The sequence below is a fragment of the Peromyscus maniculatus genome, chromosome 6 (genome assembly GCF_049852395.1).
Source record: "Peromyscus maniculatus bairdii isolate BWxNUB_F1_BW_parent chromosome 6, HU_Pman_BW_mat_3.1, whole genome shotgun sequence".
NCBI lineage: Eukaryota > Metazoa > Chordata > Mammalia > Rodentia > Cricetidae > Peromyscus > Peromyscus maniculatus.
Genome location: NC_134857.1, coordinates 4,401,304 through 4,423,238, shown reverse-complemented (window position 1 = coordinate 4,423,238; position 21,935 = coordinate 4,401,304). Strand labels below are relative to the sequence as shown.

Genomic DNA, 21,935 nt, shown 5'->3' with positions numbered 1-21,935 from the left:
CAAGTTGACAATCAATGTTAACCTTCATACTTGGCAGAGGGACTGATCATACACCAAGCCCCCAATTGATGACTGAGCCACACACAGTGAGCATAAGTAAGGAATGTTTGGGGCCCTATTTCTTCACCCCCATAGCAGCACACCAAGGAATGATCTAAGTTTAGTAGCTTCCATACACTCCAGACCACATGTGGCTGGCACATCTGGAGGAACACACACACACACACACACACACACACACTAAAGCTCTGTGGAGCCAGGCTTGGTGGCGCTCACCTGCAATTCCAGCAGCACCAAAGCTGAGCACAGAGGCTGAGCATGGAGGATCACCACCACATTAAGCTTGCGCTATACTGGGAGACTCTGCCTCAAAAACAAATACAAATAAGCAAAAACCCAGTTGAAAGAATCAACAGACGAGATCAAGTGAAGGAAAGGACACTAGGGCTTGAAGATTAGAACAGATTGTAATAAAGAAAACCAGCAAGAATGCACAGAACATGCAGGGCCACCGAGACACCAGAGAGAGGGTGACAGGACAACCAAGGAACCACGGTGGGTCTAATGCCACAGGAAACCCACTCAGCGAAGTAACAACAGAATTTCTCATGTCTTGGGAAACACAGACATCCAAGTACAGGAGGCATTTAGAACTCTATTAGACACAACCAGAAAGGAACCGCTCTATGTGTCCATTAAACTGCCAAAAGCATAAAGAACCTCAAAAACAGCAAGACAGAGAAGTACCACATCACTTACAAAGAGAAACCTGCCAGGATAACAGAGTTTTCTGCAGAAACTCTGAAGGCAAGGAGGGTATGGAATGCTGTATTTTAAACCCTGAGAGAAAAATAACAGCCAATGGAGAGCCCTGTCTAAAAGAACTATCCTTCATAATCAAAGGAGAAATAAAGGCTGTCAATACAGGCAAAAACTAAAGAAACTCATGGCCAACAATTCAGTGTTGTAGAAAATTCTCTTATTTATTTATCTATTTATTAATTTACCTATTTATTTGAGACAAGATCTCTCTACATAGCTCTGGCTGTGCTGGAACTTGCTCTGTAGGCTAGTTGGCCTCAAACTCACAGAGATCTGCCTGCCTCTGCCTCCAGAGTGCTGGGATTAAAGGTGTGCACTACCACACCAGCTTTATAGAAAATTCTTAAATGAATCCTCTATCCACAGCTGGAAGCAATATTAATAAGCATGAGAACAGGAGAAAGAAGAAAATTCAGTGAGAGGAATAATCAAGCAAATCAGGTAAGATTCAAACACTGTTAATTCATTAAACTAGAGCCCGTAATGCAACAAAGAGAAAGACATGAACATAGGCTACTGAAAACAATTAGAGGAAAGCATCATAATGACAAGAACTGGTACATGCCATTAGTAACAACCCTGAACATGAAGGATCTTAATTTACCAATGAAGATTGAGTGTTTGAATTAACAAGAACCACCAGTTAGCTGCCTACAAGAAACTCACAGCATCAACAAAAGCACATACAGACTAAAAGTGAAAGGGTAGAAAATGAAAGTAAGAAGAAACAGAATCAGAAAGCACACAGGAGCAACTATACTCATATTGTACAAACAGGCTTCACACCACAACTGCTAAGAAAGGATAACGGTAGACATATCAGTAAGAGAAACCATTCACCATGAAAACATAAAACTGTAAATATTTGGTACATATGCATCAGACATCAAAACATTCCATTTAAAAATAAACATGACAGAAAACTGAGGGGGAGGCAGACCCTAATATGTCACTTTCACCTAGTGCCAGTTAATTTTTGTCAACTTGACAAAAACTAGACTCACCAGGAAGAGGCAACTTGAGCTGAGGAGCTGTCTCCATCAGAACGGCCTGTGGGCATGTCTTTGGTGTTTTTCTTGATTGATGTGGGAGGGCCCAGCCCACCGTAGGCAGTGCCACCCTCTGGGCAAGCGATCTTGGATTATACAAGAATTGAGACTGAGCAAGCCAAGTGGAACAAGCCAGTAAATAGTATTCTCATATGGCCTGAAAGTAAGACTCTTGGGATGAAGAAGGAACTTAAAGAGGGGAAGAGGGATGGTAGAAGGGAAGGGTGAACGTGATCAAAGCATCATATGTGGGAATGTCACAGTGAAAATTCACTGATTTGAATAATACACAATAATTGCAATAATAAAAACAGACATCATATGGTATCTGCTCTCAAAAGACAGTGGCAATCAACTAGAAACCAGTATCAGAAATATACCTGAATACTAAAGAAAACTTTGGTATTTTATGAAAATACAATTAAAACGAATGGATGTAGCAGAGACAGTGAGACAGTGTCTATGGATTTATAGCTGCAAATGTGTAAGAAAGGAAGAAAGAGTATCAAATTAAATCTAATAATCCAGTAACAGAAGTCAAACAATACAAATCTCAACAGAGGGCTAGAGAGATGGCCCAGCAGGCTTGCTGCCAAGCCTGACAATCCTAGTTCAATCCCTGGACATCACATGGAAGAGAACTGACTCCCAAGAGTCATCTCCTGATCTCCTCTTGTGTGCTGTGGCACACCTTGTGCTTGTGAGCACACAGATACAACTACCTACTGATCTATGCTCATGGTAGCACTATTCACAGCAGCCAATCAAATGAGTGGTTAAAGAAAAGAGTGAGGCTGTAAAACGGGAATCAAAACATGTTGGGTTTCCAGTTCACCCCAATTAGACTGGCTAATTAAAAAAATACCAAAAAAAAAGTGCACACACATACACAGAGAATAAATGTAATAAAAGTTCTTTAAAAATTATAGCAGGCTGGGCATGTTAACACATACACTTAATTCCAGCACTTGCGAGGCAGTTGGAGGTCTGTGTATTCCAGGTAAGCCAAGGCTACATAGCAAAACCTTGACAAAATAAATAAATAATATATATCTAGAAATCAATGAAATAAAATCAATACAGAAAAATAAAAATAAAAAACAAAAACAGTTCCTTGAAAAGAACAATAAAATCAACACCATTTAGCTAGGCTGAGAGAAATAAACATAAATGGCCAATGTCAGAAATGGAAGAACATCAGCACAGGTCTCAAGGACATCAAAGGGATAATGTTGCCTTTTCTCTGTTTGCTGCTGCCTATTGAGCCCAGAACCTTCCATGTGGGAGGCATGTGCTTTCCCATTGACCTGCATTGCCAGATCTAAGGGAGTATTATCAACAACTCTTGGCTCATGAACTCAATGATATAGATAAAAACAGACCAATTCCTCAAAAGGCACAATTTGCAAATACACAAGAAACTGACATCTAACAATCTCAATCTCTCCTCCCCATACACACATACATACACACACACACACACACACACACACACACACACACACACACACACACACACACACACACCCATCAGGGGACAAGAGATGGCCCAGTGGTCAACAGCACTGGCTGCTCTTGCATGGGATCTGGGTTGGAGCCCCAGCACCCATATGGCAGATCACAGTCATCTGTAACCCCAGTTCCAGAGAATTAACAGGCTCTTCTGGCCTCTGCAAGCACCACACACACACATACTGTGCACACATACATGCAGGCAAACTATTCATATAAATAAAAATAAATCTTAAAAAATATGAAAAATCTGAATCAATTGTTGCGTTAATGATTCAGGAGAATAGCAAAGCTGGAGGAGTAACAGCACTCAGCTTTAAGACTTACTATAAAGGCTACAGCTAAACCAAGAGTGTATGGTATTGCTAAATGAGCAGATGAGTGGACAAGAAAAGCAAGCCTAGACGTAGAGTCACGTAAATATACTAACCTATGGCAAAGGGGCACAGGCAATACAATGGCACAGAGTCTCTCTATATTGTTGAGCTGGCTATTTGGGGTCCTTTGTCTCTTAATATAAACTTTGGAATTGGTTTACAGATATTCACAAAATAACTTGCTGGGATAATGGTACTTAAACAAAAACATTCAGAAGAAAAATAAGGAATCTAGACATAGATTTTATATTTTTCACAAGTATTAATTCAAAACAGACAACATGTCTAAATGTAAACTAGAAAGTGACATACAAGACTCTCTAGATAAACTGGGTATAACAATGACATTTACACACACACACACCAAAGGCACGGCCCATGGAAGAGCTGACAGGTAAGATTTCATCAAAATGGAAAACATCCCCTCTCCATAGACATCCTGAAAAAGTGAGTATTTATAAACCAAATATAAAAAAGACTAAAAAATAGATGAAAGACTCAGACCCTTTATCAAAGATATATAGATGGCAAAGAAGGATGAGATGCTTCATAAATAACTCAGTAGGGAGTAAAAATTAAAACAATGAGGGCTGAGATGTAGTTCATCTGTATACCCCTGCCTAGCATGCTCAAGGCTCTGTAGTTTATCCCCAGAATGCAAGATGAATGAATGAGTGAGTGAATGAATGAATGAATGAATGAATGAACAAATAAAGCAATGGGATAACAAATGGTCAACAATCTAAAGCACTGATATCCTAGTTTGCTCAGATGCAACTTGGGGAAAGGGTGTAATTCATCTTACAGTCCATCACTGAGGAAAGCCAAGGCAGGAGTTCAAGCAGTGGTGCTCACCATCTCACTCACTCATGGCTTGCTCACTTGCTTTTCACACAATCCAAGATGGCCTCCTCTAGGATGATACCACCCACAGTGCGTGGGCCCGCCTACATCAATCCTTAATCAAGAAAATGTCCCACAGACACGCCCTTAGGACAATCTGATGGAGGCAATTCCTCCACTGAGGCTCCATTTTTCCAGGTGACTGTAGTTTGTGTCATCATGACAAAGACTGACCATGCAAATGCTGCAGGAGATTGGGAGCAGGAACTGTAAACTATTAATGGGAATGTAAAAATAGTACTACATTTTGGAAGAGAGTTATTCTTTCAAAATAAACATGTGTGCCACATGATCTAACAATTACAATCTTTTCTGTTTACACAAACGAAATGAAAATTTATGTCCACAGAAAATTCTGTGTATGGATGTTTATAGTAACTCTATCTGTAATTGCTAAAAGTTGGAAGCAACCAAGCTTATCAAGGGATAAGTTATACAGACATGGAGTATTATTTAGAACAATAAGAAATGAATATCAAACTGTGAGATGACATGGAGGAAAGTTAAATAGAGAGGACTAAGAGGAAGGCGCCAATCAGAAAGGCTTTGCACTGTATGATTTCAACTACAGACATTCTTACAATGGTAAACCATGGAGGCAGGATGGAGATAGATGGCTGCCAGTATCTAAGGCTGAGGAAGAGCAGAGGACATCTACGTCAATGAAACTATTCTGTGTTACACTCCTAGTGCGAGAGTAGGTGCATTTATTACACATTTGTCAAAACTCGTAGGATGCATAATAACAAGAGTAAGCTCTAAACTAGGGGTAAGCTCAGCCCGTGGGTCTCCACCTCCTTGGGGGTTGAACAACCCTTCTACAGGTGTCGCACATCAGATATTTGCATTACAACCATAACAGTAGCAAAATTGAAGTTATGAAGTAGCAATGGAATAATTTCATGGTTAGGACTCACCACAACATGAGGAACTATATTAATGGTTACAGCTTTAGGAAGGGTGAGAACCACTTCCCTAAACTATGGACTAGGGTAGGGTGTGAACCATGTAGGTTCACACAGGGTATGACCTGGTCCAGAGATGCTAACACAGCTGGAGGCTGGGTGGGGCAGGTGATGTGTAAGTACAACTCCAGCTTTCTGTTCAGTTTTGTTGTGATCTGAAAGACTTTTGGGTGTATCTCCATGGTAACACTCTTGCCTAGCATAATGTGAGGCCCTGGCTTCAATTCTTAGCTCTGTTAAACAAAAACTATGCTCTAAAAATAAAAGTGAAAATTGATTTGTTTTATTTTGAAATAGAATAGGAAGTAGCAAACTTCCACGTATCTGATTAGGCTAAGGACTGGCTAGGAAAAGGTTTCTTAAAAGTGTACTTCTTACTGTAGATACAGTAAGAACATTTAGGGGGCCTGATTTATGTCCCTCTCATCTCCTGAAAGAAGAAAATTTTTGCAAGGAAGTTTTAACATACCTGCTCCCACATACTTGACAGCCTGAGCAGCCCTGACTGCGGCCTCCCCCAGCTTTCTTCTTACTTCAGGATTAATACCAGGCTACAGGAAGGTATTAAAAATAATTTCTATTAGTACTGATCTCTATACATTTCCACCAGAATGCAAAAACAATTAAAATGGACATTAGATAATAGTGTATATTAAATAACTGCATTAAAAGATAATATACCAATTTGTCTATCAATATACCAAAGTTTGAATGCTTCTGATAGTAATGTCTATGAACCACAGATATTATTCAGTACAATTACATATCTTTATCCCTTGTATTTGCATAACAACCTTCATAACTATATAAAAAATGACGAGTATTGAGCTGGAAAGATGGGTCAGCAGTTAAGAGTATGTACTGCTCTTACAGAGGGGTAGGGTTTGATTCCCAGAACCCATATCAGGCAGCTCACAACCTGCAGAGGAACCCAGGGAATCTGATGCCATCTGCTTCTACAGGCACTGTTTAAAACAATGTTCTACACAGAGACATTAGTAATCACTACTTAAAAACTGTCTTACTACAGTTGTTGACATGTACTTCAAATATCTCACATATTCTGCAAGCAAAATTATATTTTGAATAGTGTAAGAACTGGCTCACTAGAAACCCCAGACCCCTGATGTTTCAGAAATACATATAACACATATTTCACCAATGGCAGTTGTAAACTCAAAAATAGGAAGCCCTCACTTTGACCCTCATAGCAACCTGAACCAAGTAGGGGATAGAAACAGTATTAAGGGGAAGTTGGCAAATAGAAATTACATTTCCTCCACAGTCTAACTATTGGGCAAGAAGATGACTAATACAGTTTGGGAACATGCAGAAACAGTGGTTAAAACAAGACTCTTCTCTATGAAAAAGATGTCCAACAAACCAGATAATTCCATTTTATTCATGTAATTAATTCTAGTTAATGACAGTGTGCTCTAACATCACTGTCCAGTTGCTAACTCTTAGTCAGATACTTGCACCAAGGTAGATCTTTCTGGACTATGTCCAGAAGGAACATGGCTCACCTGTATCTCTGTCTTGTCCAGAACAATACCGCCCCCCCCCCACATCACACTCCCAACCCCCATGGATCCTCAGCTATGCACCAAAGTATTATCATTGCATTCCTAGTCAGATGCTAGGGATGGGAGACGTCAGCTTTACAGATCTGATGTGAAAATAGGATTGAGCAAGGTTTGCATTCAAGAAAACCTCAGAAATGTCCTTTCAGGTTCCTTACCGCTGGGGCCTCTTCAATGATCTTCTGATGTCGCCTCTGCACACTACAGTCTCTTTCAAACAAGTATACTGCATTGCCATGGTGATCACCAAACACCTGGACTTCCACGTGCCTATTTCAAGAAGAAACCAATATGTAAATATGCTTCAGTAAGGGTTCAAAGATTTCACATTTATCAACCCAAACTGTTGGCCAAAATGACCAAGATTCCTTCATTTTCTCTGAAGAAGATATGATCTTCTGGATTCCATGTTGTGGTTACAGACATAGAAGCATAGTTACCGTCTTGTAAAATCCAAGTAAGAGGGCTTCTACTTGGATGACAAACACCAGAGTAAACAAATGTACATGTCTGAAATGACTGTTAGGGAAGAAGAGTGAAAATACAGGAGATCTAAAATTGGAGTACATCACAAAGGAAAAAAAATCAAAGGCTGATAAACTTGTTTACAAAAGTTATTACAAACTATAGTTCATAAAAAGGTCAGCAATAAACAACTTTTTAAAGAAAACTTTTACAGTCAGACTCTACAAACATGGAAGACTGAAATCAAAATCTCATCTCTAAAGGAGCTAAAAAGTAAGTCAAACAATAAGTTAAAAATAGTAAGTCAAACAAGTACATTAAAAACATAGATCATTAGTATTTCAAGAGTGTCCTGACATTAAATCATGAAAAACCAAAAAGGCACTTTAATATTGAGTACAACATAAACAAACAAAACACCTAGCCGACTTCTGACACGCCACACTGAGAGCGCACATACGGAATGCCTATACAGTGAGGCTCACACATCACCTGGTCCTAGCTAGTGACTCAGGGCGAGTGAGGTCATGGGTCCTGGAGAAGAACACACAAGCGCCACTTTTCTAAACCAGTGTCTTCCCCAACAGCAATCGAAACATCTGCCTTCACCTCCACAGGCAAGTGTTGCTAGCCCTCCTCCCTCATCAAGAAAACTTCTTTTCGCAACAAATGGAGACCACTACAGAAAACCACAAATAAACAGAACACAAACTTGTGGATGCTATTCCCACATGGACACATCTACAAGTTACTCCTGCACCTAAGGCTCAGGGGACATTGTAGGAAACGGGGAGGGACGATGGCAAGGGGCAGAGGATCAAAGCAGCTGTGCTCTCCTAATTATTGATCTTTTCTGAATTGATTTATTTCTTAACAATCAAACTGCAATTAAATTTCATTTATTGTGTCAGGCTCAGGTAAAGTTCCACTATTGTTTTAAGATTTACTTATTTTTGTTTTATGTGTATGGGTGTTTTGCCTGAATGTATGTCTATGCACCACACGCATGCCTGGGGCCTGACCCACATAGCCAGAGAGGTCATTGGATCCTCTGTAACTTGACTTACAAATCGTTGTGAGCTGCCAGGTGGGTGCTGGGAATTAAACCCAGGTCCTCTGCAAGAGCAGCCAGTATTCTTACCTGCTGGACATCTCCCTCCAGCCCTCCAGTTCCATCTTTATAAGGTGTAAAACAAAACCAAAAACAACTCAGGGCCCTCTTTAAAGAGAAGATAACATTAAAGAGAGTTCTTCCTGGACTCTCTTCAAAAAAAGAACTTAGAGCTTCAAGTTCATTGCCTGCAAGGTAAAGCCTTTCTATGCATGGTTCACACATGAACTGTTGTTTCCACTAAAGTGTGTGTGTGTGTGTGTGTGTGTGTGTGTGTGTGTGTGTGTGTGTGAATATATATATATATATATTCATACTGATGTATATATACACATATATTATGTATATGTATACACACAGATATATACACACACACACATATATATTAGATACAAAAATCTAGGACATAGGAAATTTTACAATCATTATCTTATTTTTAAAAACAAGAAAAGCTAGGAATCTTTATGGTCCTCTACGGTGGTATCTAAAGATGCTCCTCAGTGCAGCAGTTTAGAATGTGAACTCTGGAGTGAAATTGCCTGCACTCAAATTCCAGATTTACAACTTAGCAGTTGGTGACCTCGGGCAGCAAGAGTTACTCTATTGCGTGGTGCCTTGACGCACAAACAGAAGTAGGAATACATTCCTGGGGTGGTTAGAATTAGGACAATAAGATCACCTAGAATAGGAAAACACACACACACTCCAAAGCCAAAAAACCCAAACCAGCAAGTCGACCTTGGGGTGTCCACGAACTTCTCGATCAACATAGCATCATCGTTGAAAGACTTCTTAGCTTCTCTCCGAGCTGATTCTAACTGCTCTTGGAATTCTTTTTCAGATCTAATGATCCTCATGCCCTAAGAAAGCAAGAATTGTGTGACCACGACATAAACACAGACCTCTAGTCGGAAATGGCAAGGAAGGGTACCCACAACCTTACTTTTCCTCCTCCACCACGGACAGCTTTGATCATAACAGGGTACCCGATTTTCCCAGCATGCTCTTTCAGGCACTGGTCAGACTGGTCCTCGCCATGGTAACCTTCCACGACAGGGACTCCAGCAGCAGCCATGATGGACTTGGATGTGCTTTAGAGTAAAAACACCAAGATGCCCCAGTTCTGTGATATCGACAAATCATAACTGTTTAAAGAATCATTGCACAAGAAAAGGAAGGACTTCAGCCTGGGATCAACCTTATAGCACACACTGAAACTCCTTGTTACACACTTGCCCTTATTCCCGTGGTAGCTCATCCCACCATCTTCGAACCCCAGACAGCTAATACATATTTTTAAAACACTAAGTACTTGTATGTTTTCCATAATTCAGTGGAATTTTCCTACATACCAGAAGAGTAACAACAAGAGTATAATTTAGAACACCTGTTAACAAAGCTGGCCAGATGGCTCAGTGGGTAAAGTGCGTGCCCTGCAAGCCGCGAGCTTGGTCCTCAGAACCCATGGAAAGGTGGAAGGCTTGCATGTGCATGCACACATGCACATGCACGCACACACACACACACACACACACACACAATAATAATTTAAAAAATATCTGTTGTAATAAAACAGACTACTTCAATTTGCCTTATGCTGCTTACCTCTTTATACCCATATCTCTAATTGCAGATGAAGGAGGGCCTATAAAAATAATCCCTTCTTGCTTACAAAGTTCAGCAAATTCCATGTTTTCTGAAAGAAAGCCATATCCTGGATGGATGGCCTATAAAGGAGAGAAAGTACATAACTTACTAGCTAGCAGGTGCTGGCGATGCGCCCTCCCCTGGGGAGATTTCTCCGGAGACAGCTGACAAGACACCAAGGGCTCTGTCCTTGTTCCCAGAGAGACGTTTACAGCATTCATGATGGAATATGAAGTCTATTGGCACCAGGAAAACCTGTTTCTTTCTTTCACCTGATGCTGCCTCACAGGTGCTAGGCAGTGGTCTACCACGGAGTCACACCCTCAGCCTTGTATCTTCTATTGTAGTGGTATATACGAAACCTACCAGGTACCAGTTCAGGCGATTTTAAGCATGTGATTCACAATGATGACGCCCTCCTATTGTTACCACCACCTATCTCCAAAATGGTATCACCATCCCAGACACCATTCCTGTGACCAAGCAGCCACTATCTTCTTTTCATTTCTATGAATTTACAAATCTAGGTATCTTCCATCGATGGAATGCTTGTCTGTGGCTTATTTAACTTAGCATGTTTTCACATTCTTTGGCAACTTGCACCAGAATTTCACTCATTTTTAAGGCTAATATTTCTCTCTCTCTCTCTCTCTCTCTCTCTCTCTCTCTCTCTCTCTCTCTCTCTCTCTCTCTCTCTCTCGGTTTTTCCAAGACAGAGTTTCTCTGTGTAGCTTTTCACCTTTTTCCTGGAACTCACTTGGTAGCCTAGGCTGGCCTCAAACTCACAGAGATCCGCCTGCCTCTGCCTCCCGAGTGCTGGGATTAAAGGCTAGGCTAATATTTCACTATCTGTAAATTCCACATTTGGTCATCCACTAATCTGTTCACAGACATGTGAGTTGTTTCTACCTTTTTTTAAATCTATAAATAATATGACTGAGAGCCTCGGTGTACAAGTGTGAGCCCCTAGTATAAATTCTCCACTGTACACTTGGAAGTATAATTAATAGGCTAGTGAGAGACTTCAGTGGGTAAAGTGCCCACAGGGAGCTAGACAACTTGAGTTTGATTCTGGAAGCCATAAAAAGGTAGAAGGAGAAAACTGACTCCACAAAGTTGTTCTCTGATCTCCACATTCACAAGCTCCCAACCCCCCATATCACACACACACACACACACACACACACTTACCAACATACATAAACACAGACACCCACACATATACACACACAAACATGCATACACACACATTTACAGACATACATGCACACATATATGCACACACATACATAAATAAATAAAACTTCAAAGTGGAATTAATGAATTGTGTGGTCATCTCTAGAACAATCTATCTTTATATACACATTAAAATTTTTTTTACCTTACACAAACTTTCTCAAATTTTTAACAACTGAACTTTGAGAATGCTTAAATCAAGAAGTGGCTATTATTTATTATAAATTAAATGTTAAAACATAATTAAGAAATAATTTTTCTTTTTTGTTTTAAGACATTTTTGGTTAAAAGAGTAATTGTTATGAAATAGTTGTTATTAGATCTCTTGTGTGTGGTGTGTGTGTGTGTGTGTGTGTGTGTGTGTGTGTGTGTGTGTGTTGTGGGGCATCCATGTAGAGGTCAGAGGACAACTTAGAGGAATCAATTCTGTCCTTCCACTGAACTCAGGTTGACAGGCCTGGCAGCAAGTGCCTTCACTGATGAGCCACATCCTCCGCCCTAGAAAAACCCACACTTTAATTTAGAACAGCACTGCTATTAAGGAGAGCAAAGGGCTATAGCCCGGGAGGGGGTTCTTACTGCTCTGTGAAAAACTGGCCTAAACCCAAACATCTGATGTTCCAAGCACCTGAAATTTGACGTAGAGGAGCTGAATTCTCTCTTAATTCTAATTTATAGTTTAGATTCTCCCTCCACCTACTTCCCAAAAGATTTCAAGTACAGGACCCAGTAAAATGGTTAAGGAAGGAGAAGGAATATATAAGTTTATGAAAATAACTCAATAATCACATGTAAAAACTCACTAAAAAGAGAAAATGTCTGCAAAGAAGTAATTTTGCATAAACTATACAAAATTTATTTGCTTTGCGTTGCAAATTTTTTCACAGTTCTTACCTGTGCTGCAGAGCTCTTGGCCACTTGAATGATTTTCTCCATTGCCAGGTAGCTCTGCTGAGATGGAGCAGGGCCGATGGAATATGCTTCATCTGCCTGTTAAAGACCACAAGGCTGGTTTGCACTGGTATGGTTACCTGCGGAGTAATGGTTTAACTAGGCAAAGATGTGTTACATTTGTTTACAAAAACATCAAGTGACCTGTCTATGTGAAGGTGTGTTACATTTGTTTCTGCTGCCTTTGTTAAATAAAGATGGAAGATGTGTTGCATTTGTTTCACCTCGCCTGCCTAAGGCACCTGACTGGTCAAGTGAAAAACTGAACCGCTAATAGTTAGGCAAGAGAGGGATAGGCCAGGCTTGTCGGCAGGGAGAATAAGTAGCAAGAGAAATCTAGGCAAAGGGGAAGAGAAGAAAGAGAACAAAGGAGAAAGAGAGGGACAGGCCTGGGACCAGAAGCTGGGCAGCCACCAGACGGCCGCCAGACAACCGCCAGACAGCCGCCAGACAGCTGCCAGCCCGCCAGACAGCCGCCAGACAGACAGCCGCCAGACAGCCGCCAGACAGCCTCCAGCCAGACAACCGCCAGACAGCCGCCAGACAGCCAGCCGCCAGCCAGCCGCCAGCCAGCCGCCAGCCTGCCGCCAGCCCACCAGCCAGCCAGCCGCCAGCCAGCCGCCAGCCAGCCGCCAGCCAGCCGCCAGACAGCCGCCAGACAGCCGCCAGACAGCCAGCCGCCAGACAGCCGCCAGACAGCCAGCCGCCAGACAGCCGCCAGACAGACAGCCGCCAGACAGCCGCCAGACAGACAGCCGCCAGACAGCCGCCAGACAGCCAGCCGCCAGACAGCCGCCAGACAGCCAGCCGCCAGACAGCCGCCAGACAGCCAGCCGCCAGACAGCCGCCAGACAGCTGCCAGACAGCCAGCCGCCAGACAGCCGCCAGACAGCCAGCCGCCAGACAGCCGCCAGACAGCCAGCCGCCAGACAGCCGCCAGACAGCTGCCAGACAGCTGCCAGACAGACACAAGAGGCAGTGAAAGTAAGACAGATAGAAAGAAAGACAGGAGGGAGGGAGGGAGGGAGGGAGGGAGGGAGGGAGGGAGGAAGGAAGGAAGGAAGGAAGGAAGGAAAAAAAGGTAAAAAGCCCCGAGGCAAAACCTTAATAAAGAGAAACATTAAAATAAGAGCTAAGATAAGGCCAAGCATTCATAATTAATAATAAGTCATGATTTGGGAGCTGGTTGGTGGCCCGAAAGAGAAAGCCTGACAGAGTTACTATTAAAAATGAAAACGCTGGGCACAGCAGACATGAATAGTATAAGAAGAAGAAGAAGCAGAAGCAGCAGTTTGGGACTCGATCCTGCATGCAAGGAGAGTCAAATTCAATTTTCCCAAATAAACCACAGTCTAGATTTAATCACAGTATTATAAAGATCGTAAATGTGTTTAATGCCTAAAGTTATAATCTGGAAACAGATACAAAATACATTAACTGAAACATGTAGCAAGAAAACATTACAAAGTTTATATGATCTCTCATAATTTGGGCATTATTCTACACTATCCTTTATATTTTTCATACAATCAAAGCATCCCTCAAAGTAGACCAAAATAGAAAGCATGAATTCATTTATGCACATGTGCCAAAAGCCTATTGTGTGCCAGGCTTTGGGTTGGGAAGTGTCCCTTACAGAGGGAAGACAGCCATCAAGCATTCACACACAAATGGGAACTGTGACAGAGGTCCTAAAGGAGAAGTCAGGGATATAACAGTAATGGGGTGACTGTCTCTGCTCTAAGGGTGGCCAGGATGAGCTAGCAGGGGCGGTCAGGGCAGGCCCCTCAGGGCTGGTAAGGACGTGGCCTGAGGATGGATGGAGAAAGTGGGCTTAGGAAAGGGACTGCAGAGCTTCCATGGACAGAACACACCTATGTGAAGGTCCAGAGGTGGACAGGAACCTGGTCTGTGTATGCGACCGAGGGTAACTCATGTGGCTGGGTCATAGTAAGTGAGTAGTCAAGGGACCAGTGATAACAGATTTCATGAGGCCTCTGGGAAGAAAAAATGTTTGGATTTTTTTCCTATTAAAATTCATAATGAGATTTGGAGAAAAAATACAAAAGCCAAAATAAATACCAAAAATTATATTTTAATTTCACAAAACACAAGTCCATTCTCATTCTGAAAAACATGGACAATAATACAATGGTAAATTGGCCTTGGGTACCACCCTTTCTTCACTACAGTCCTCTCCAGACATATTTTCCACCATAACCAACTTGGGACATTTTTTCATATCCATAATTGTATTTGTTCATATAAACATAAGCACACACAGTCTTAGTTTTATACAAATAGAATTATACTCTTTGCCTATCTTCTGGAATTGACTTTTGGGTGCTCCTTTGCTAACATACACGTGTACAGCTGTTAGAACAGTTGCACAGAATGGAGGTAGCACAGCTCATTTAATCACAAGCCTCTTCACATGAATTTAGGTTGCAGCGCCATAGCACTGGACACAGGCAAGACTGGAAAATTCTTTATATACCTCTATGCACATTTATATGTGAATGTGGCCCCTCTATCTTGGGGACACAGACCTGGCAGAATGTCTGCAGGACAGGGTTACAAATGTGTACATTTTAATAATTCCTGGTTCGTCAGCACTGGGATTTCGCTAACAAACATCTCCATCAAGACACCAATTATACCCATTCCAACCAACACCAAGTATTAGCTGTCTGTCTCTTAAAGATTTCCCAACTTGATGGATCATAAAGCAGTTAAACTATCCGAACAAACTTGGGTTCAGAACTTGGTCTGGCTGAAATGCAAAAAAGAGATCCTAAGAGGACCAGGAGGGAATGGGAAGAAGGCTCAGAGGCAATAGTAGCACTCTCCAGTCAAGACAAGACAGTGGCCTGACTTCCAGTGCAGGTAAGAGAAGGCAGGAGGAAGTGGGAGGAGTGTCTGGGAGCAGAAGTAGCAGCCCTTAGTGCTCTCTAAAAGCGAGAAGGATGACATGTATAAAGCGGGAAGAGGGGGGGGGAACATTCAAACATACTAGGTCTCTGCATCATTATTTTTACCAGCAAAGGTGTTGTCAGCTGGGAAGGGAAGTGTGGAAGAACATCAAGTTGAGTACAGATAAAAGAGCTGGAGTTCAGTGTCAGGACACAGTGGTTTGGTATCTGACAAATAGACAGCTGGTGTCCGCGGACACCCATGTTCAAAAGGAAGCCTGAGCTACAGACAGAAATTTGGGAGTTTTCCATAAAGCCAAAGGGCTAGGTAAAATGATCTAGAAAGGAGGGTCAAGACTAAGTCTTGACATCAGAACTTCAACATCAATGGTTGAATTCATACAGGTGGGTAAGGTCCAGAAAGAACACTGAGAAAGGGGGGAGGGAGGGAGGGAGGGAGGGAGGGAGGGAGGGAGGGAGGGAGGGAGGGAGGGAGAGAGAGAGAGAGACAGACAGACAGACAGAGAGACAGAGAGAAAGAAAGAAAGAAAGAAAGAAAGAAAGAAAGAAAGAAAGAAAGAAAGAAAGAAAGAAAGAAAGAAAGAAAAGGCAAATTTCAAAGGAGTTCAAAGGAATTGAGTATTTTTAGCTTGGATTTTACTAATGAACTAAAGTTCAAAATCATCAAGTGACCTGTCTAAGGTGAAAACGCTAACAGCAATTGTCTTGACCTTTTTGTCCTTGCATATCAGGGCCCTGGAATTAAGCAATCTTTGATGAGATCAAATACCTTGCATGTAAATCAGCTATGTGACTAAGCACTCTGGTTCACCCAGTGATACATCTTAAAAGTGTCTCCAAGAGGAGTGCTCAGTGAGTAGTTGGAACCTACTTACACAAACCTTGTGGAGACTTGCAAGCACCAGCTGTCACTGTAAGGAGCTAAACTGGACACAAAAGCAAACACATGCAATCGCTAACAAGATTTTGTTTCCAGCTTTTAACGACATACCATATCTACATGCATGGAATTCCTGTCGGCCTCGCTGTAAACAGCCACAGACTGTATGCCCATTCTTTTGGCTGTTCGTATCACCCTGCAAGCAATTTCTCCTCTGTTTGCAATGAGGACCTTGGCAATGCTTCTTCCTGTTAAGACACCACGAATTAAGACACAAGTGTTATTAGGAAATGAGAAATTAAAATACATTATTAGTCAGCTCCTGAGGGCTTGCTTTGATAAACCTGGCATACCGAAACCTAAAATTACCATTTTAATATTAGACAGTGGGTTTCTTTTCTATTCACTAAAATTCATAATATCTCTATCATTGAAAACTCAAGTTACTCAGTAAGATACAGAAAGCTTTAAAAAGACCATACTGTATGATCTTCATATGGAAGAGCTTAGGACACTGAAATCAAGAAACGCAGTGTGAAGGAGACATGATTAGGTTCTCAGTTTTTCTTTTTACTGTCATGAAAACGTCCTGTTGTTACTTTCAAATGCCACCCCTTCTATGTGGGTAACATCTGCACTCTCAGCGGCTCCAGCTCATTCATGTTTCTAGTTCTCTACAGTCAATTTCCACTTGAACGTCTGCTTGTCGACTTAACATCAGAGCATCTAAAATACAGCTTCTTGTGCTTTTTCTCCAGATCTTTCCACCAGCACGCTTTTCTCAGTTTCCAAACTCATGGAAAGTTATGAGTATCACTGAATTTTCCCTGGAGGTCTGTTCACATCCAGGCAGATCATGAGGCTCCTCAATGCTTTCCTGCACTGTTTCTTGAAATGTTGCTGGTTTTCATTCCTTCTCATTACTAGACTCCACCTTTATTAATCTAAACCTAATCAACACAGGTATTTCAACTATGTCCAACAACACGGGCCAATTAATTTCCAATCTGCATAGCTCTCCCAAATGTATTTCTTAAAAGGCTATTTATACTGGTTATGCCCTGTTCACCCACTTATGATTCATCCATGAGATAAACCTTATGTAATCATATTTTATAAAGAAATGATACAGTACAGTGGGCAATGATCAGTGATTTAATTCTGAGTGACTAAGAGATTCACTGTTCTCTTTTGTTTCAACCATGGTAACAAAACTGCCTGATCTAGAAAAAGAATAAGATAAACATTTCCATCATCACATAAGAGATAAATGCTGACAGTTTAAAATAAAGTTTTTTCTTAAAAAATAAGGTTTTTGGCCAGGCAGTAGTGGTGCACACCTTTAATCTCAGCACTCCAGGAGGCAGAGGCAGGTGGATCTCTGAGGGAGAGGCAGGTGGATCTCTGTGAGTTTAAGGCCAGCCTGGTCTACAGAGCAAGATCCAGGACAGCCGGGGGTATGTAGGGAGACTTTGTCTTAAAACAAACAAACAAACAAACAAAAAATTGAAAATGCTCTCCATCATTACACATCAAAATCCACACTCAATAGCAAAAAAAAAACAATTTGACATAAAAAGCACAGCTGGTGACTTAGTAGTTAATAAGAACATTATCACAAAAAATCAGAAGCCTGAAGGTTTATGAGAGCTAATTCTATTGTACACAAATTAAAGAGTAAACATTTTTTTTTCTTGGCTCATACCCTAAAGCAATGCTAAACAAAGTCTGCCAGTACCTGGGGTTGTTCCGTACTGCATGGTTCTCTGCTTCCAAGCCCATTCCCTATAAAATAAATCCAAATGGAAGAAAAAGTAATCAGAATATACTAGATCAGCTACTGCTCTTTCAAAACTTGTATAAACAAGTCCAGATGCGGTGGAAGTTCAACCTTAAGCCCATTAGCAAAGTGATTTAGTAAGACTCCGTGGAAAGAAAGCCCGTCTAGAGCCTGGGAGGCTGAGTTCTGGCCAGTCTCCCTTTGGGTTGAGGTCTCTGAATGAGTCACCAAGCCTGTTTAATATCTGAAGCTGGCATTTGGCCAGAGACACTTAAAAGGGTAAAGTGCTTTAAAATCTTCTGCCTCAGCTTTTAAAAACCTTTGGTTGGACTGTAAATAATAGTAAAACCCACCCAGCACACACAATCAGAACTGTCAAGGAAGATTACTCACTCTGCAATTTGATGTTATCTGTTCTGTCTTATTAAATCAAATATGCTAACCAAATTACACTTTGAAAATACAAATTGAAGCTGAGTAGTGATGGCACATGCCTTTAATCCCAGCACTCGGGAGGCAGAGCCAGGTGGATCTCTGAGTTTGAGACTAGCCTGGGCTACAGAGTGAGTTCCAGGAAAGGCACAAAGCTACACAGAGAAACCCTGTCTGGAAAAACCGAAAGAAAATACAAATGGAATGCAAACCTCTGATAAGACAGTTGTGACATTAAGCCAGAGAAAGTAAAGGAAGGAAGCTGAAATAAAATGAAACAAGGATAGCAGAAATAAATGTTGGCTATAGCCTGTTCCCCACCTGCTTCTCTTCAATACAGCTTGCCCACAGTCACATCACTCTACACTGGGGTTTCTCAACCTTTTTCATTAATACCCTCCCAATGAGAAAACTTAAATAGTAAGGAATAAATTTTACAAACAGATGAATTTGAGTTTTATAGGGCCACAAACACACGCTAGTCAAGCGCTTAACCTATAGTTCCTATTCTGTAAGAGGCACTCTTGAAGATACTTCTCAGTTTTAAAGTATACAATTTTTCCAAGCAAAACCACAGTTGTATATAGGAGCTTAGCTCTTCCACAAAGCACAAAGATCACAGTATACATTAGATATCCTGTAACTGCAACAATATGCATACACCCTTTGCATGTGACTATGCAACTATCAGGTCACTTGAGGCACTCTCTGTACTCACTATCCTGGGAGGCACACTTAATCAGATGCTGTCATTCTTGAAGCCTACTGGGAAGACATACATCTTTGGCATGAGAACTCTGCAGGCAGCTTCCCCAGGAGATGGGTGCTTTCTTAAATCTTCCCAATTCAGCCCACCTCATATTCTTGATCTTCAAGGAGGGAGACATTTTTCCTGATCTTTATGAGACATTTTCCAGCTTGGAGCATTGTCTTCCTTTGACCTCTTCAGGTAAGCTAAGGTTTAAGGCCTTTGCAGGCAGTTGTGTCTATGAAATGGCAACTTCCTATGGGACCACTTACAGCCCAAAGCATTTTCCTTTCAGCTAGTCAAGACTGAGACAGGCAGAAAGACACACCCCTTAGCTGTAATCCTCTATCCTCACAATGTTTTGATTGCTCTATCCTATTTTTTCCAGTTATTTTTGCCACGTCTTAAAACATTTAAACAAGATAAGTAAGTTGCTGCCATTAGATAATTACACTGATTAAGACAGCTTCTGTTCTCATGCCTAGAATCTTACAACTAGGGATTCTTTTCTCTGAGATATAAGAGGAATCATGGCTGGGGGAAAAAATCTCATGCTGGTAGTAAGATTTTTAATTCTAGAAACCATTCCAAGATGATAAAGTGTGGCAGTTCATCTCCAAAAGGATCTGGGGTACAAGTTAGTCATCTACAGACTTTTTCTACAGAAAATAAGCAAGATTTGAGAGAGGAAAGAGGAGAACAAGTCTGTGGTAGTGCTGTGAAAACCTAAAAAAAAAATTAATTCACAGGAAAGAAAATAGCATTGACACTATTTTCACCATCTTTCTTATTTAAAATATAGGGGTAAATCACTGACAATCCAGGATATCTACCACTGTTGGTTGAAGATTTGTAAAAGTGTTGATTCTTCAAAGTCCGTTTATTGACTAAACCATATGGACCATATCTGGTTAAATTTTTATCCACTTGTTAATTTGGACAAAAGAGAGGACTAGTATCATATTAACATTATCTCTGCTAGATACGAGCACCTTTACCATTTCCTAGAATGGCCAAGGTCAGACAGGAAGTGAGCAGCTAAGAGGGGACCCAGCCCTCTGGCCCCAGGGCAGTCTTGAGGCTGCCTTTCCAGAACGTGGGAAGGTGATGATAATGATGAAGCCATCTACCTACAGGACTCGGGTTTTCACTGCAGAAGTTACTGTCCCCAAGGCGTGGAGCTTCATCGCCAAAAGGATCTGGGGTACAAGTGAGTCATCTTATACAGCTTTGTTCAAACTTGTGAACAGTTTTCGACAAAACTCCTCAGCCCTCTGCAAGGTTGCTCTCATTACTTCGATTCTTTCACGAAACAGGAAAGATCTCTGGGAATCCTTTTGTGAACTGCACTCAAGATGGGGAAGCTGAGCTGAAAGGGACTTTGGGAAGGGGGTCCTGGCCCCTGTCTCTAGCTGTGCACTCTGCGGTTGGAGCGCCACCCTCCCACCCTCGGAGCAGAAACAAGCCAATGACAGAGGAACCACGGGAAGAGCCAACACGTAGAAGTGGGACAGCGCCCACCAAAACCTCACACACAGACGTAAAGGGCCGCTCACGTGACCCAGCGCCCCTCCACCCGGCCGCGCACGGACCCGCCGCCCCATCGTCACCTCGGCTGCAGCAGCAGGATCGGGACCCGCCGCCACTGGTTCCTGTCCACCACAGCCAGCAGCGCCGCCGCCAACATCCCCGCACAGCCGGGTCGGACACCAAAAGCTGCCTGGCGTCCGGGTGGAAGCGTCCCTCGCCTCGCAAGCCTCTTGTCCGCCCTCGGCCACCGTTGCAGCAAAGATAGGTGGGCGTCTCCGCAAGAGCCAATCACAGAACTGGGCATCTCGAAGGCACCGATTGGCTGATTGGACCATGTGCCGGGGCGGGAGTAGTGGTGGTGGTGGTGGATTGTGAGTCGCTGTGCTGCATCAGCTCCGCGCTGCTGGCCGGAGCCAGCTCTCCTACCTTTCTGGGAGGGCACCTACCCGGAGCTGGAGACGCTGGAAACGCTGAAGACATGGATCCTTTCCAACCACCACTCAAAAGAGCAAGCGTTTTCACCGAACATCAGGAAAAAGGGGAAGTCGAAACTGAGTGGCAGAATATCTAGAAAATAAAGACAGAGACAAAAATAACCTGTACATGGTTATTTGAGACTGCTGGAGCAGGGTTCATGGGGGGGTGGGGTGGAGGGGAAAACAGTAAGTTGGAGAGTTACAACTACAAAAATAAATCGGGCGTAGTGGCACATATTTACAATCCCAGAACTAAGGAAGCAGACGCAGAAGGATTGTGGTGAATCGGAGGGTCAAGTAGACACTGAGTTCCAGGCCAACCTGAGCAATACTTCAAGGCCCTCCCTCAAAAACCAAAATAAACAAAATAGATAAAGTGATCATGAATGTAGCAGGAACACAAAGGTAAAGGCGAATAAGTTAATGGATTCACAGAACTAATACCTTTGGACGAATAAATCCAGTGTGAGACCCTAAGAGATCCATGAAACAAAAATGCCTCTGATCTGCAAGCCCCTTGCCCAAGGACAGATAG

The 21,935-nt window shown here is 42.1% G+C and overlaps 1 protein-coding gene across 1 annotated transcript in view; it reads right to left on the bottom strand.

The window, feature by feature from the left end:
* Mccc1 (methylcrotonyl-CoA carboxylase subunit 1) overlaps positions 1 to 21,187 on the bottom strand; it is a 45,633-nt gene extending 24,446 nt beyond the window's left edge. Inside the window, exons 1-9 of the mRNA XM_006971102.4 lie at positions 21,005 to 21,187; positions 18,173 to 18,219; positions 16,546 to 16,682; positions 12,565 to 12,660; positions 10,393 to 10,514; positions 9,731 to 9,878; positions 9,526 to 9,647; positions 7,370 to 7,481; positions 6,098 to 6,179 (exon numbers count right to left, since the gene is read on the bottom strand). Of these exons, the coding sequence (XP_006971164.1) occupies positions 6,098 to 6,179; positions 7,370 to 7,481; positions 9,526 to 9,647; positions 9,731 to 9,878; positions 10,393 to 10,514; positions 12,565 to 12,660; positions 16,546 to 16,682; positions 18,173 to 18,219; positions 21,005 to 21,081 (943 nt within the window). The 5' untranslated portion in view covers positions 21,082 to 21,187. The remainder of the gene's footprint in view (positions 1 to 6,097; positions 6,180 to 7,369; positions 7,482 to 9,525; positions 9,648 to 9,730; positions 9,879 to 10,392; positions 10,515 to 12,564; positions 12,661 to 16,545; positions 16,683 to 18,172; positions 18,220 to 21,004) is intronic.
* Positions 21,188 to 21,935: the final 748 nt, after the last annotated feature.